Source organism: Anarhichas minor, unplaced genomic scaffold (assembly GCF_050575085.1).
Source record: "Anarhichas minor isolate MPS153535 unplaced genomic scaffold, ASM5057508v1 ptg000033l, whole genome shotgun sequence".
Taxonomy (NCBI): domain Eukaryota; kingdom Metazoa; phylum Chordata; class Actinopteri; order Perciformes; family Anarhichadidae; genus Anarhichas; species Anarhichas minor.
Genome location: NW_027466479.1, coordinates 11,898,893 through 11,916,868, shown reverse-complemented (window position 1 = coordinate 11,916,868; position 17,976 = coordinate 11,898,893). Strand labels below are relative to the sequence as shown.

General features: G+C 38.4%; 2 protein-coding genes across 2 annotated transcripts; both read left to right on the top strand.

The window, feature by feature from the left end:
• The first annotated feature begins 762 nt into the window (after positions 1 to 762).
• On the top strand, positions 763 to 5,663 carry lix1l (limb and CNS expressed 1 like). The gene is made up of 6 exons (XM_076106376.1): positions 763 to 1,096; positions 3,164 to 3,327; positions 3,634 to 3,774; positions 4,152 to 4,247; positions 4,662 to 4,739; positions 5,412 to 5,663. The coding sequence occupies exons 1-6, from the start codon at positions 763 to 765 to the stop codon at positions 5,661 to 5,663; spliced, it is 1,065 nt and encodes a 354-aa protein (XP_075962491.1).
• Positions 5,664 to 9,234: 3,571 nt separating this feature from the next.
• sf3b4 (splicing factor 3b, subunit 4) lies at positions 9,235 to 12,981 on the top strand. The gene is made up of 6 exons (XM_076106255.1): positions 9,235 to 9,336; positions 10,211 to 10,339; positions 10,473 to 11,012; positions 11,679 to 11,822; positions 11,955 to 12,116; positions 12,648 to 12,981. The coding sequence occupies exons 1-6, from the start codon at positions 9,303 to 9,305 to the stop codon at positions 12,815 to 12,817; spliced, it is 1,179 nt and encodes a 392-aa protein (XP_075962370.1). The 5' UTR covers positions 9,235 to 9,302; the 3' UTR covers positions 12,818 to 12,981.
• The last annotated feature ends 4,995 nt before the right edge of the window (positions 12,982 to 17,976 follow it).

The window sequence follows — 17,976 nt, the reverse complement described above, 5'->3', positions numbered from 1 at the left end:
GTCGTGTAATTTACTTATTTATATGTTTTTTTCCGGCACCACATCTTCCATCACCAACTGACTTTCTAATAGCATGTCATCCTCATGTTTGTAAATGCTGGCGCATAGAAAATAAGACACCACGACCATTTGATGTAATGCAATCACACACAACCGAGTTGAATTAACGCTTTTCTGATAAACCTGATAAAATAGAAAACCAGTGCCAAAGTCAAGGTTACAATCGTCATTTATATTCAAATTAATTTTGTTTATGTATAGTATAACACAAAATCACAAATCTCAAATTTGGCTCAGAGGGCTTTACAATGTTTACAGCATATGACACGCTGTCCTTAGACACTGAATTTCTGAATTCGGATGAGAAACCAAGCACACAATCCATTAAAGAAGCATCCTACAGCCATTATGTAGGATTTATTAGAGGTAGATAATGCACTAAAACCACGGACATCAATGGTTTGACATGCAAAAATACAGTCATGGTTCTTTAACTCAGAGTCTGTAGAGTACGAGGGATCCGTGAAGGCATCAGTTGACTGACAATCCCGCAGCCTAATCCAGAGAGTGAGGATGCACAGCAGCGGTGATATGTGTCGAATGAACATCGGCTGAGTACTTCTTTCGACTGTGATTGACAAAGCCCTGCTAATACTCTGTTCATCAAGCCCTCATATACCATTTTTTGAACCTGAACCCGTCGGGTTGATCGGTACAAATTGAATCCAGACCAGGACTTTACGCAGACGTTACGTTTGGACAATGGAATCTAGCGTGATGCCGGACAGTATCCGCCCTCAGAGGCTACAGCCAGGCATTGGATTCGGTTCCGGACCGACCGGGACCCTGCGCTCCTCTCTCCGGCCCGGGGTTACGGTCCCCATCGCGCCGCTGTTGCCCTCCCCGGCCTCTCTGGCCGCTTCGTCCGGGCCTCCTCCACCGCTGCCTCCGCTGCAGCTCCACAGCCTGTACGGCGGCATCGGAGCGGGGCTGGGGGCCACCGGGCACTGTAACCCGGGGAACCCGGCGGTGCTGAAGGAGGCGGTGGAGGCGGTGGTCCGCAGCTTCGCCAAACACACGCAAGGTTACGGCAGAGGTAACGTCCACTGGTGGTATACTGCTCTGTTTAATGTGGAGATAGCGGTGATAATGTGTGTGTCATATGGTGCAGTTTGGAGTTGGAGGAGCAGAAACAGCCACTTTTAGCTGCGCCATCCGCTTGGAAGTGGATTAGCAACAGAACCCCCCCATGCTAACGTTGTATTCCTGTAAATGGCATGTTTGGCTACATTGTGTCAAATAAACCGACTTGATATTGTTCTACCGTGTATTCTGGTGATTTTCATCGGATACAATACCACAATAATGTTTCTTTCTGGAATCAAAGTTTTCCTTTGATATTAACACGTATAATAACATTGTTTTCAACAACTTCATTAAAGGATTAAGTAGCACAGCCCTGGAGGATTACATTTACGAACAATAAGCTTTTATTCTAGTAACTTGTTTCACATTGGACACAGTACATCTCTGGTCCTGTAATGTAACTGTATATCACGTTACTTATCGTCAGTAGCAAAGATGTTGTGGGTTTATCCATCTTTTTTTAATCAAAAATATGTTGCCTATTATCCTGACTATTCCTCTTAGTAAGGATTGCCAGATGGATGTAATTTGCACAACTAACTTTTTAGAGAAAGAAGCACAAGTTGCTGTTCCATACTTATGATTATACTTATGCTCACATATATATGTATCACTACAGCACATTGGACAGAACTATGCATGAAACTAACATTACACCAAAAGCTGCTATAATGTTGGCTGTTGAGCTAAAACAAGTGTTCCTGTCTGCTAATAGGATTTATTTCTAAAAGATTGTCCCTCTGTGCTCCTGACTCACAGCTTCTTCCCTCCTCTATCCCATTTAGGCTACTTAACACCGACAACATTGGCAGCACCACAAAGACTGTTGATATTTTTATCTTAATGTCGCTCCAATTTTGTGATTTATTCTATGGAAGAAAACTTGTTGGGTAAATTATCTCATTTATACAGAAAAGCCATATTTGAGCATTCGGCACTCATTATTTCCCCTACAATATATTGTAATTTGTGTTTTCCACCTTTTTTCTGTGGTATAGTTATAATCATGTTATTACCAGGGAATAAAACCCAAGACTATTAACACATTCTGTCAGTTATATTTTATAACTGTACTTTTCCTTTCTCCCATTTGTCAAATATGTGCCGATTGATACCGGGCCAGGTTAGAGTCTGGGCCAGCACCATTGCCGCATGTGTTCGCTATCTCCCGATATTTCCTGTCTTTCTATTTTATCCCTTTCCTGAACCGTTCAGATGCTCAAAAATAACTTGGTCTGGGTCTGAATTTGGTGGGTTGAGCCTGCTTTAGGTGGCCCTTGATTTAGAGCAACTACTCTACATTTCAGTAAAATTAAATGCATTTTCTGGACATCCCATGGCTCATCATACATGTAGCACCGTGTATTTATGAAAACAAATATGTTTTATACTGTTTTAAACAGAGTACACAATGGATTCCTATATATTTGTTGTGTAAGTAAGAGCAACTTAGTTATAGAAGTTATTACTTTTATTGGCTTAAAACAAGAGAACAGTTTACAGTGAGCACTTTACTTTTTCAAACAGTAAGAGCAATAACTCAATTATTTGGATTGCAGTCCAAGGATTTATATATCTAATGTCAGAATATATCTCAGCTTCTTTACAGAGGCCTCATTAGTCGCAGAGCTGCAGCCCTAAAATGCACTGATCGTTCTCCAGGCTCTGTAGGTGAGCAGGTAAGAGCTGAGGGCGAAAAGAAGTCAACCAGCCCAGAATAACATTGGCTGCACTCACATCTCCCTGCAGATTCAAAGTCAAAGAATAATTTCTGACTCATTTTTACTGCTTTTCTTTGTTGTTGTTTCCTGTTGGAGGTGCAGAATATCCTTTTAGCAGCCATCTAAATATTTTCAGGAAAAGCCTCTGACTTCCTTGAGATGACCTTCCTCCCACCCTTTCCATCTTTGTGTTTAGAGAGGAAGTTTCAGAGCTCAGTCAGGGACAAATGGAGAGTGTTGTTGATATACCACACTGTGACGAGGCTTCTTTTTTTTTTTATCTCTGTGCCCTCCAGTAAACGTGGTGGAAGCCTTACAGGAGTTCTGGCAGATGAAGCTGACCAGAGGGGCCGACCTGCGGAACGGAGCTCTGGTTGTCTATGAAATGGTTCCATCCAGCAGCCCTCCATATGTTTGCTATGTCAGTCTTCCCGGGGGCAGCTGCTTTGGAAGTTTCCAGGTACCTTGTCTGCCTTTTCTTAGCATGATTGTGATACGATCATCCCAGAGATGGCGTTTCATTAAATGATAATTGTGTGTTGTAGAAACCCTTGATACAGTACGATTAATGTAAGACAAATGTCACTCAAGTGCCATGTTACAAGCTTACAAAATTCCAACATTTTTGTGACCACAACATAACAACTATGGATGCAAGACCTTAAACTCCACATAAACACTGGCTGGCTTTATCTTTTTCGGCTGCATATCGGTGTTTCTGATTCTATCGGACCACTAATGCATGTTTTCTTTCACTGTTTGATAGTTCTGTCCCACCAAGGCAGAGGCAAGACGCAGCGCTGCCAAGATTGCTCTGATGAACTCTGTTTTCAATGAACATCCCTCTCGACGCATCACAGACGACTTCATTGAGAAGAGCGTCAGTGAGGCCCTGGCCTCCTTCAATGTAAGTCACCTAGAGGTTGTGTGCTTCCGTCCATGTCGTGGTGATATATAAATAATAATGAAAGGATAGAAATAGACACATATGTAAGATTCGTAATGCAAGTACTATATTACTTATATTGCTAATGTGTAAATGTAATGCAGTTGGCAACATGCAAATGGATATTTGCAGAACGGTAGATACCTGATACCAATAATTGATGCTTTGAAGGGTACTCTGCTGTCAATTGTTTCCTAAAATCTGTTGCAACACACATTTTAGAGATCCTCCATTATTCATTATTTTATCTGCATTATATTTACCCAAAAATCTAGTATTTGTCTAGCTGTTGTTTGGGCCAACACAGCACGCTGACATTAACTAGTAGTTCTTTCCAGGGAAACAGAGAAGAGGCTGACAATCCCAACACAGGAATTGGGGCTTTTCGCTTCATGCTTGAGTCCAACAAAGGAAAATCCATGCTGGAGTTTCAGGTGCGTAAAATTCGGTGTCGTGTTAAGTACCGTTTTATGCTTCTGAGACGCACTAGGGTGGAGCGAAAATAGCACTGGCAAGGTTTGAGCCCAGATGCTGTGTTAAAATGTTTTGCATGTGTTGAGCTAATGTATACATAATGTTTTATAGAGATTTATAGTTTGTATGCCTCTAGCTTACCAAGAGCTAGCTACTCCATTGGGGTAACACACAGTAGTTTAAGCCAACATGTGACCTGTTTCTCTTTTACTAAAAGCATGAAGCTCGAAGCCAGAACATCTTAACCTTATGTATAAATAGAAATTGGGAATCTGAAGGAAGCATGCTTGGTTTAAAATGGAACTGCTACTTTTTGAGTGTCCTGAAGCGAGTGCATTTCTTAATTCCCGCTGGCTCGGCTGTGTTTGTTTCAGGAGCTGATGACCGTGTTCCAGCTGCTGCACTGGAACGGGAGTCTCAAAGCCATGAGAGAACGACAGTGTTCCCGACAGGTACCGTCAGTCATCTCACCGATGGGTTCAATTATCCAAGTGCAGTAGTAGCTTTCATCACTTTTCATCAAGTTTCCTAAACAAACGAACTCTGTATCAAATATTCCCCTACATGGCTTGAGAGATTTAACATTTTGGGGGGGGGGGCATTGCTAGAGAGCAGAGGGGAGCTGGAAAATAATGTCACGGCAGACGAAGCATTATAAATACTAACACAGGCTACCAAAAACATTGATTAAAAGAATAATCTGTAGGTGCGTTAAAGCTTATCTTCGTGTTGTACAGTCTTTTGAAAAATTCTTATACCTCAACTCAGGCTATCTGCCGATATCAAGGAGAAATACAATACCAGTGCTCTCTTTTTATCGCATTTAAAATCGGTATACACTGTGTGGAATTCAGTGGGATCAGTTTTATGTGAGGTAACATGAGGCCAAGGATTGCTGTGGTGCTAAAAAAACTGATTTGTCAGCTGGAACACTGAATTTTTGAATTTTTGGGGATTCATTGTGTCTGGCAGATACACAATCTAAGATCAGTATCTCTTGTATCGAATTGGAAGTACGTTTTTAGCTTGATATCCTTTAGCAGCGGCCAGAGATGTACAAAAGTCTCAATAGATCTAGAGTTGGCAAGACCACTTAGCTTTCTCTCTCTTTATTTCATTTGCAGGAAGTGCTGGCTCACTATTCCCACCGGGCTCTGGATGATGACATGCGCACTCAGATGGCCGCCGACTGGGTGAACCGAGAACAGAGTGTAGCGAGCACTATTTCGCAGGAGGTGGCGTCGACGGAACGAGAGCTGGAGGACGCCAGGCTGGCGGGCAGAGAACTGCGTTTTTACAAAGAGAAGAAAGACATCCTGATGTTAGCTGTGGGCCAACTCAATGCAGCCAACACGGCCACGCTGCCCTCACACTAAACCTGCCGTCCATCGTGGAAACATGCCTTCACACACTAGGATTCCTGGTAACAGTATTGATTACTTCATAGATATAAAGGCGCTTTTAGGTTTTGTATCTTGTGGTTTTTATATGAGGACCAGGTAATCAGGCCTTGACATCCGTCCATAACACCAACACATGCCGCTATAGGCGTTACCTCTTTGTGCCTATAGTGATTACAGGATAACAGTGCTTTTTTTAAAACGACCTGGAAACTTGCTTTGCATTCCACCTGACTGGGGTTTATATGTTTTTCATTATTCCATACTGTATTTACTCAAAGTAGACACGCAGCCTGCCTTTCATCAGTGAATGTAGGGGACATAAGTTAATATGACCCATCACATCAAAAAACATTTGATCAATGTAGTTTGTTTCCTTCATGTTTTGGGTGTTTACTTGTGTATAGTATTTTGGACTCTGGCAGGTAAAGGAGGTAAAATGTATGGGTCTTAAAACCTTACTGGCAAGTACCTCGTGTCCATTAATAATCAGAATATTTGTAAAATCACCACAAAAACAGCTAAATCTGCAGCGGGATTTAAGATCCCACCTTATAACCCTTCCTTCATGTGGAAACTCTGCCTGTTGTAATGAGAATACAGTGGAAATATGTGGAAATTGCATTCTCAAATAATACCAGCAATTCAAGTAAGCATTTAAAACATTGTTATTGGCTTCTGTAATAATTTGTGGGTACTTTGCTAAAATGTCAGCAGGTGACTGACAGCAGCTCAGGTTTTTTGACAAATCAGATATTGAACCATCACTATGATTTATTATTGTTCTTTTTGAAGACATTTGACTATTTCAATGTACATTGTATGCTTGGTGACCACGACACTAGCTGAATGTATATTTTCAGTGTGCTATCAGCTAAAGGATTTGCAAAGTGATGCTGTTTAACATTCAGACTAAAGAGTTAGTCTTGTGATACAGGTTGTGTTGGTCATGTGCTTCATTTAGAAGAGTTCAAATAGTTGTTGCTTGGGAAACTAAAATGGAGGTCGGGATCTCAGCGGATACAAAGAATAGAGGGGACTGGGGGTAAAATGTGCAGGCCAAAAAAATAGTTGAGGAATCTTTTGCTTTAAACAAACGGATTCGTCACGTGTGAGTCATTGTGGTCCATACAAAACACTACCAGCACTTGTGGTTTATGTTTTTTTTTCACATATGGGAAGGAGAATCTGTTAGCAGTGCTGGTGTATATCCACAGGCTGAACACAATGTATGTCACTCGCACTTATCACCTTTTCAAAAGTGTATTATGTTGAAGGACCTGATTTCGTTTATACTGTAAATGTGATATCTTTATATTTCTCTATGTATCTAAAATGTATTGAATACATTATATACGGATGAAGGCATTTCAGCGAGTAGCCTTTTGAGGACCCCATATAATGGAAGTGAGAGTTTAATTGATAGTGTGTGGCTCTGGTTGGATGGAAATGTGGAAACTGAGTTATGCAAGTTAAACAGCAGGAGGGCTCATTCTCACCGCTGAATGCTGGATTGTCAACAGCAGTAACTGATTATGCTAAATTTGGGGAGACGGCAACTAGAAAACAAAGCAGCAGAAAAGAAGTACGATTAAAGCCAGATCCAATTTATTATTTTATTGCCGTGTCTCTTCCCTGGGATCATTGTGCCTTCATGAAGTTGGTTGGATGTTAAGATTCAAAACTCAAAAGATGAATTCATTACATGAGGTCTTTAAAAGATGTTCTACTCTGCTTTACAATGTTTTTTGTAATTTCATGTAAAGTTAAAATGATGTATTACATGCTATATTACTGTTACAGTAAAGTTACTTTAAAGGAATAGTTGGACATTTGGGGAAATTTGCTGATTCAATTTTTGGCAGAGAGTTAGACGAGAAGATTGATACCATTCTCATATCTGTGCTTTACGTATAATGCTGCAGCCAGCTAGCTTATCTTAGCTGATCTTAGCATAACGGCAGGATGTTTTCACCTAACTCTCCACCAGAAGGTTAGTAAGCATTTTTTCCTTAAATATGTTACATGATATTATATTATGGAGGATTTATTAAATCCTACTACCTTTTGGTATACATTTGTAATCATATATATTGTTTGTTTGGTACTCAGCTTGCAGAATATGTGTGCAGCACAAAATGTTTTAGTAACTTCGTCTTCTTGGAAAATACCATGCAGCTCTCTTAAGTAAATACTGAAAATTTAAAATAGACTTTTTAATGAATACAATGAACACTTTGACGTCACAATTCTGCAGCTTGAACCCTTTTATCTGCTCCTGCTCCCAGAATCTCATCTGCAGATACGTTTTCGACACTCATCGGTGTTTTTATCGTCCCATGATCCAATTTGGTTAGATTTGAAAAGCTGAAATACAATTATGGGGCTGGAGATCTTGAATTGTGTTTTGTGTTTGTATTTGTATGTTTTTTTTGCATTTTTCTTCTACGTTAGATGCTTATTATGTGTGTGATTTTTATTTTTTTATTGTTACCACAAGCCATTCATCTCAGAGTTCTCTTCTTACAAAGGCCTTTGACATTTCTGTGTGATCATTATATATTAAGGCTTTTTAAACTATTTTTTTTGCTATCCCTTCTATTAGAAATACCTTTGGCTTTTAATTTTTTGGCTTTGATGCATGATATGTTGATTAAGTTTATGTTTTTATATGTTTTGTATTCTATACAGTATTGTTTTATAACAGTGTTTCTGAGGGCCCTTATTGTATGTATTTTTCTATGAACATTTTGTATTCCATGTTTATACTTTTAGTAGATTTATATGATGTAATAAAATGGTTCATACAAATGTTTATTAATTGGTCATATTGCTTATTTTACTGCGTTGTACACAACTAGGACCAAGTAACTCTAAATAGATAATTGTTTGTATTGGTTTATTGGTGTAAGTGTCATTTACACTAATGAAAAAGTAGCTTTACACAAAGATTACATTTACACATTGTATGTATAGTGTGCTTTAATACATATTTGGACAAGACATGTGTTTGTTATGAAGGTAATTTGAAATACTTCAAAAAAGGCTTGGAAAAAAAAGATTAAGAGGATCTTTTCAATTGTTCCAGACAATGCAAGCTTTTTGAATATTATGAATGCTCATGAATTCCTGGTTCCTTTTTCAAATATTTTTCTCTTGTTTGTACTATACTGCAACTGAAATAATGAATACAGTATGGGACATCTAGCTGAAGGTAGTTTGCAGTAATTGTGAACTTGTCCACATGTGTGGATTATGTTAGCCTTTGTTGTGGAGATGCAGTTGAAACATATGTTATTTTTCGTATGTTCTGTTAAAAATAACAAAGAATCTTTGGTTTGATGTAAAAGTGACTCACTATGGGTATTAGAGGGTATTAGCCTTTTATATTACAACCAATGTCTTTAAGTGTGTAGTCACTTTATTTTTTCTTTACTTTACTTTAAATTATATATTATATAGCTTATACAGTTAGAACGAGATTCTTAAAAACGATTGCAGAAATATGTTATATTATATATTTATAATGTACTACTTCCGCCTCCGCTACACGTACAGGAAGAGGCGGGGCCTCAGCGAGGGACGCTCACGCTCGTCTGGCGTTGTTCATTCAACATGGCAGCGGGACCAATTTCAGAGAGAAACCAAGGTAACTACATCATTGTAAACCCCTTTCAGCCTTTCCTTCAAGTCATTTATGAGTCCGCTTGTGGGTCACACTTCAAACTGCTCTCCTTGTTTTTATGAACGCCACCAGACGACGGTTAAACTAATAGTTCGTGGTAAACAACCGGTCGATCACATGGAAGTGCTTAGTTGTTAGCTTGGTTTGCCGCTACTTGCGCCATTCATTGAAGTTCTATTTAACTTTACTTTGGTGTATTATACTCGTTTTCTGTATAAGAGCTAATGTGTACCGTTGCTGTTTGATTAATTTGAAGTATGGCAGCTGTGAGCATATTAGAAGCAGAGGTACCTCCTGTTGGCTAACGGCTAAAGTTAGCTTAGCAACCTAGCTTTAGTCATGTTGAGGAGCTAAACACATGATCACACTTTGGGTAAAAGCGACATCCCAAATATAAGTGTAAAGATAACGGTGTTAGATAAGCAAGGCATAGGGTCTGTAGAGATTATTATTATTTTTACAACATTAATAACAGGTAGGTTAGATAATTATTTATTGTTTAATAGAGCTGTAAATAAAAGATAAAAAGGCTTTATTATTTACCTCTTATACAACATCTTTTTTTTATAAAAGCCACCTTATTTAGGCATCATAGAAAAAATATTGGAGTTACTAATTTAGCATTGAAATTAATTAATTAATTTTTATTTCAACTATAGCCACAAAATGTTTAAGGGCTTTATTTCATCATTAACTCAATTAAATGTGAAATCGAATGAAACATCTCCATCACAGGTTACCAATACAACTCTCCAATCCATGTTAAATTTAGTCTAATCTAGAGATTTAAGATCATTTCAATATGAGGTTTAATTTAACTTGTTTTTTGTTTTTTCAGACGCCACTGTGTATGTTGGCGGCTTGGATGAGAAAGTGTCAGAGCCATTACTATGGGAGCTTTTCCTGCAGGCTGGTCCTGTGGTCAACACGCACATGCCAAAAGACAGGGTCACTGGTCAACATCAAGGTGAGTATCACAGCTGATGTTCTCTGGTTGTTGTGAAGATAGTCGTGGTCACTCAAGAAACTATCATTTCCATTAAAATTACATTTGTAGATAAATATAAATCACGGTGCTAATTTTCTCTTTCGGTTTCCAGGTTATGGCTTTGTGGAGTTCCTTAGTGAAGAAGATGCTGACTATGCCATCAAAATCATGAATATGATAAAGCTCTACGGCAAACCCATTCGAGTTAATAAGGCCTCCGCGCACAACAAAAACCTGGATGTGGGTGCAAACATCTTCATTGGTAATCTGGATCCGGAGATTGATGAGAAACTGCTCTACGACACGTTCAGTGCCTTTGGCGTGATCCTCCAGACGCCGAAGATCATGCGAGACCCAGACACCGGCAACTCCAAGGGTTATGCTTTCATCAATTTTGCGAGCTTCGATGCATCAGATGCCGCGATTGAGGCCATGAACGGCCAGTACCTCTGTAACAGGCCCATCACAGTGTCCTACGCCTTCAAGAAGGACTCCAAAGGAGAACGGCATGGCTCGGCCGCAGAGCGCCTCCTGGCTGCACAAAACCCTCTTTCACAGGCAGACAGGCCACATCAGCTGTTTGCAGATGCTCCACCGCCGGCGAGTGCTCCGACGCCGGTTCTAACTGCAATGGGAAGCGGGATGCCCATCGGTATGACTGAAAAACTGTGGTTAAACATATCGGGTTTTCTCTTTTCAGTAGTTCATCGTTTAACCTCCGTTGGAAGTGCAATGCAGAACATTTTCAGCCAGCAGATGAGGAAATATCCCATTAGTAATAACTTAAAAGATGATCACTTCAGGTCATGCGCCTCAAAGAGAATATAATGTAGTTTTGTACACGAGCAAACTGGCGATCGCACCACTGGCTCTGTTGGCTTCAAGAAAGTCTATTAAACATCTGCAAACTTTCTTACATATTTCTTTATTTCCCCAAAGCTGCAACAGATGGTGTTGTCATATTCCATATACAACAGATGCCTCTGATTGATTGCTATAGATTGAGTAGTTGATTGTGGTGACTGCCATGAGAGCAGATAACCGGTTTCATTACCAGCGACAAGATGAAAGTAGAACTCTGTCGGTGTGCTTCTCCGACTGATGAGTAGGTGATAATTAAATCAATTTGATTTAATCTTGTGTGATGTCTGTAACTAAAAGGGAGCACGACATCTGACAAATGAGCCCCTTTTATGAGATACTAATGACATTTAAAAATGACAACAATGGCCAAGATGACTATAATATTTAACCAATTCATTGTGTATCAGAGGAATATGCAATAATAAGTTGTAAATGCAACTTTTTTTCTGTGCAGGCATGCCACCTCCAGGTTTCCCTCCGGTTCCTCCTCCTGGATCGATGCCCCCTTCAATGTCCATGCCTCTTAATGCGGGGGTAGGCCAACAGGGTGGCGGGCCTCCCCCCGGACCACCACCCTTCCCTGGCAACATGCATCCAGGTACAAGTCGTTAAAGATTCAAATGTTATGCAATAATATACTGACAATACTGTCATGGGTGTTTATAAAAAAACTATGAAAGTAGTTCCTTGCTGGCGCACGCCTGTAGACGTTATGGTTTCTGTTCCACAGGTATGTCTCAGATGCCCATGCCCCCCCCTGGTCCTCCTGGCATGGTGCCTCCACCTCCTGCTCCCCCAGGATCAAATCAGTCACGGGCACCGCTACCACCTGGCATGCCCCCACCCCCGCCTATGGGCATGCCACCCAGAGCGCCGTATGGACCTCCCATGGGTAAGCGCTGTGGCATCTCCAGTCTTTGTTGTAAAAATAAAGTGTCTTCGTCTTAGAAATGCTACCTCGGTTATAGCTGATAACCTTACTTCTACATATTTACTGTGCAGCAAAATAGATTTAATGGTCGATTTAATAATCGTTGGAAAGGCATACCTGATCTGCATCCAATGGTGGTTGAGGGCTTTCACAAGCTATACTAGCGAACTGAAATAGTTCAGGATATGATTGAGAATATGACATGAAATGAGGATGTGACACCACACAAAACCATGTATTTGTGAGGAGAAAAGTTATGGAGAAATTGCGTGGATCTGGTTTCCTAGATTGGAGAGGCAAAAAGCTGGAATATGTAATAGATAATGTACAGTAATTCGTTGTGTGAACAGCAGTGATTCACAATGACGCTGAACCTCGGCGTATGATTGTTGTTTAGGATGCTGAAACATTGTTTACTGTGGTAACCTTTGGTCAATAGTCCACGGTAAAGATATATCAGGTAATGACCCTCTTGCCCTCTCTGTTTCCCAGGTCATCCTGGGCCTCCAGGTATGAGAGGGCCTCCTCCCATGCCTCCCCCTGGCTACGGCGCTGGCCTCCCTCCTCGTCCTCCTTTTGGCTTCCAGAGAGGACCTCCAATGCCTCCAAGGCCCCCCGGTGTCCCACAACGCGTTCCTATGAGAGCACCAATGCCACCATAATCCGTCTCAAACTGCAGAAACGGGCTCTCATTTTTTTTTTTTTTAAACATCTTATGATCTACTCAAGTTTGTAATCGTGAAAATAATTTAACCCCGTTTGTATTTTTTTTCCGGTCATTGTACAGATGAAGACCTTCGCCGAATAAAGTTTTTAGTACAAGTTTCTCACTCGCAAATATTACTTAAACCGATTTCTGTGTTTCTTACAAATCCCATGGTCATGGACCCTTTTCACGGCAGACATTTTGACATGTCACAAAAGGGAACGTAAAGGTGTGATTAACATTGTTAATAGTATTTATTTTATTGATACTCCTTTTCCCTGGCTGCTGACTCACGGGCAGGTTTTGTTGGGGCACTTAAGTTAAATGGAGACGTCGGTAATGTTGTTTGGTCCCGGCTGTCGTATTATACTGTAAGTTTAAATGCCTGCTGTTGGAAACAGGCCAATACATTTAAACATTTATTTTATCTTATGAAGGGGGGAGTTTGGTCCGATCATGGTTATAAGGACCGGATGATAGGGGCATCACAAAAGTAGGCCTACTTCTAATATTTATGTCAAATTGAATGGGTAGTAGTTGTCCTTTATGTTAAGAGTACAACAATACATAAAGTAGTTATGTACTCTCATGTAGATCAGATATTACAAAAAATGTTGCTTACACGTTAAATTAACAATACATCTTCAACATATGTACTGAAATGAGCCATTCTGCATAATGTGTACTTTCAACATTTGTAGTTTTTCTCACTGTACCCTATTTAAATTACATGAATGCAGGACTATTACTTAAGAGTATTTTTACATTGTGAATACTACTTCATCACTGGCTATCAGGAAGAAGACTAGGCCCATCCAATATATATATATATATATATACAGTGTGTATATATATATATGTATATATATATATGTGTATATATATGTATATATATGTATATATATATATGTATATATATGTATATATATATATGTGTATATATATGTATATATATGTATATATATATATGTATATATATGTATATATATATATGTATATATATGTATATATATATATGTATATATATGTATATATATGTATGTATATATATGTATATATGTATATATGTATATATATATATATATGTATATATATGTATATATATATATATATGTATATATATATATATATGTATATATATATATATATGTATATATATATATATATGTATATATATATATATATGTATATATATATGTATATGTATATATATATGTATATATATATATATATGTATATATATATATATATGTATATATATATATATATGTATATATATATATATATATGTATATATATGTATATATATGTATATATATATATGTATATATATATATATGTATATATATATATATGTATATATATATATGTGTATATATATATATGTATATATATATATGTGTATATATATATATGTATATATATATATGTATATATATATATATGTATATATATATATATGTATATATATATATGTATATATATATATGTATATATATGTATATGTATATATATGTATATATATATGTATATATATATATATATATATGTATATATATATATATATGTATATATATGTATATATATATATATATATATATATATATGTATATATATGTATATATATATATATATATATATATGTATATATATGTATATATATATATATGTATATATATGTATGTATATATATATATATGTATATATATGTATATATATATATATATATATATATATGTATGTATATATATGTATGTATATATATATGTATATATATGTATATATATATATATATGTATATATATACACTGTATATATATAGTATATGAATCGGTGCTCCCCAAAACGAAATTAAAGATTTTCTCCCCCTTACATCGTCCAACAAAGCCTGTCAATTAGGACTATGGGAATATTCACACTATACAAAATAGTGTTTTTAAGTTTAAAAATACTTAAAATGTTCCACCAAATCCCAATGAGAGGTATCTTTTTAAGACTACGACTTATGGTGTTTAGACAGTTCTCCCACACATTGCCCTTAAACACAGCCTGATGCATGTGACAAATACAAACATCTACCGTTATATTTCTTACATCCATAGAGACGTTTTATGTGAATGGCACATGTGATGGCATCCCGCTGTCTGTGCAGAGAGCTCTCATGTCCCGATGCAGTGGACGGGATCTAGAACATGGCAAGTGGTTGGCATAGCAACAGGAGTCAGGTGTGCTTGCACGTGTGTGTTGTCTGTGCACAGGATTTGATATTCATTTATACAGACAATCTGTTTGAAAAAAACAAAACATGTATGAAAATAAGGTGTTTATGTGCGCATGCGTGCTAGGGTAGCCTATACATGTACACTAATGAGTTCAGTGTTTCCTGACACGGTATGCACAAACATAAAATTAGATAAGAAAAAAAAAGCGTAAATAGAACGGGCTTAAATGAGAAAATGTGCGCAAAAAAACCTCCAGATACGAATGCGTTAATGTGCTCGTGCGCTCGTGAGGGTTTGCATGGGGGAGGGGACCCCTGCACATCGCAGTGTGTGTGTGTGTGTGTGTGTGTAGATGGCGTGGGCTTCTCTCCTCGCCGCACAGCATCATCACTCGGTTCACACCAACAGCCTCGTACGCATCATCATCCTCATCCTCCTCATCACCATCTCCGGGCTGAAGAGGGACCACATCGCAGGAATAAAGGTGAGCTTGAATGTAACATGAATAATACATAGCGACGTATTTCGTTTTTCTAGTCTGAAATATGTATTTATATTATTGCATGAAGACATCTTGAGTGAGAGACGACGGGCGTGTTCTCCAACAGCAATTAAGATCGATTTTGTGAATCGAGTGGAGGGCCGATAATCTCATCCAAATCGTGACAAACTGCTGGCAGTGAGATTTCTGAGAATTAGCACAGATGTCAGGATGCCAGCGAGCAGACAATCGGCTGCTATTATGACAGATGTATGTTTTAATCCGGCCGTATTTGTGGGCTGTGTAAATTGGCCTGTTAGCGACAAGGCCATTTTTTTTTCTTATCATCAATGATTTTGACTAAATTGGAAGCTTAAATTCGCACATATTTAATCAGACTCTTGAATTCACATTCTTGCTGCCGCTTTCAGGCAATTGCTGCTATTGAAACACATCAATCATGTAAGCAAATTAAATATAACTATTTTATAAATCAGCCTGTGTGAGATACTACTATTAGGAGAACGGTTGGTGTTATTTCTACAGGGTTATATGTTATCTTCAGGTGTCCATATTATTAGGCACGCCACTTGATATTCTGGTAGAAACCCCCGGTGCTAATAAGCTTGCTTGGCCTGGCAAAGGAAATGGTGCTGAGGCCGATTGATTTTTGAATGGGGGAGGAAATTAAGACAAAAAATAAAAGGGTTGCTCAAACCAGAGAGCAGTGTAATATCCATCTTCCTCATCCTCATCCTGCTCTTTACTGACAGGGCTGTGTGTTGCAGGCTGCAGGGGCCTGTAGAGATGCTGCCAACTTGACAGCAGGGACAAAATGAGAAAAGTGGGTTTAAAGCCTTTGTTTGAGTCTGACTTGCGACCCCCTAGTTTCTGTATGAAAAGACCTAAAAATGGAAATTATTTAATGAATTTGTAGGTTACTTGTTGCATTAAGGATTCAGTAGTGCGCTGTCTGCCTGTCTGTCTACCCATCTATTCATCCATCCAACCATCTAATAGTCATTGCTGACCTTAAAGCACATTATTGAGTTTATTGAGGTTCATACTCCTACAGAGACTGATTATTTTATAGCATTTGGTCCTCTGAAATGAACGTGCTTTGCTTTCTGTGTTGTGCAAATCACTGTCCTGACTACAGGCCTGTAACTGATTGAGTCCGAGGCATTATTGGGTTAGTGTCCGACAGTTTAACCTGGCTGACCAGGCCTGTGGGGTTCCTTTGATCTGTACCAGTAAATCTGCTCATCATGCTGACAGTGAAGGATCTGTGACTGGTGAAGATGTGAAAATCTAATTTTAAATAAACAAATTTAAACGTATTGTGCTTTGGCCAGAATATGGATGCTGGCACAGGTAGACTATATATTTTTAGATAATTATGAATATAAAACCATGATACAACAACGTGGTAGAAATAGGAGTCTTTTTGAACCTACTCTTATGTCCCCCCCTTTACAGCACTATAGCGTGATTTTGGTCTTTACTGCACCACTTAACAAACAAGGATTTGGTTTCACATTATGATTAAACAAAGGCATCAATAGATAAACAATTAGTCTGCACAACTCGGGGCTGCAGCTGTCACTGCGGACATGGAATGCATGTACTCTGTATTTGTTTATGTTAATTTAGAAATTTGAGCAACCTACAGAGCAGTTTTGTCCTTCTGTAATTGCACATGGTGTGTTTTAAAGGCTTATGCTAACATTTTTAGGCTGAAAGTTATCTTTATTTTCACTGTTTTTACTCCCCCAAAAATAAAAAAATATGATGGGATTCAATATTTCATAGTATTTTGCTGTTGGAGTGTGGAGGAGGCTGTGAAGTAGCATTTAGACTCTCACAATTTACAGAAAATGAAAACGAAAGAAATGAGAAAAAAAATGTAATACCATAAAATTTCACAGGTTTCTTTTTGTGGCTGGCCCCTGACCTCAGCGTTTATGAAACCCTTTCTGAGGTCCTGTTCTACCTGGCAGACATTTATAGCCCTGACAGCCCATTATTACCTGTCAGACCTCGTTCCCGAAACAGCGGTCAAAGGGAGCGTAGCAGTGATGTCTCTCATTCTGTCTGTTGTTTCACTGCACCGCAAAATCAAAGTGACATTTTGTTTTATTGCACGGCGACCTCACAGCATCCTAATAAAACAGCATATGGATGTGGGTATCGTCAGTGAACTACACGAGTCAGTGCCTTTTTCAAAAGGAGATGTGATACTGCAGCAAACAGTTGAAATGGACATCAGCTTTACGGCATCTTTTTCTTAATTTCAAGCCTCATTTGTTTTGGAACACAGCTCCTCTGCACTCTTTCAGTTTTTGAATTAAGAAACGTATACAGTATTCTTCAATACCGTAAATGCATTTTTTTAATCGCTTAAATGATTGA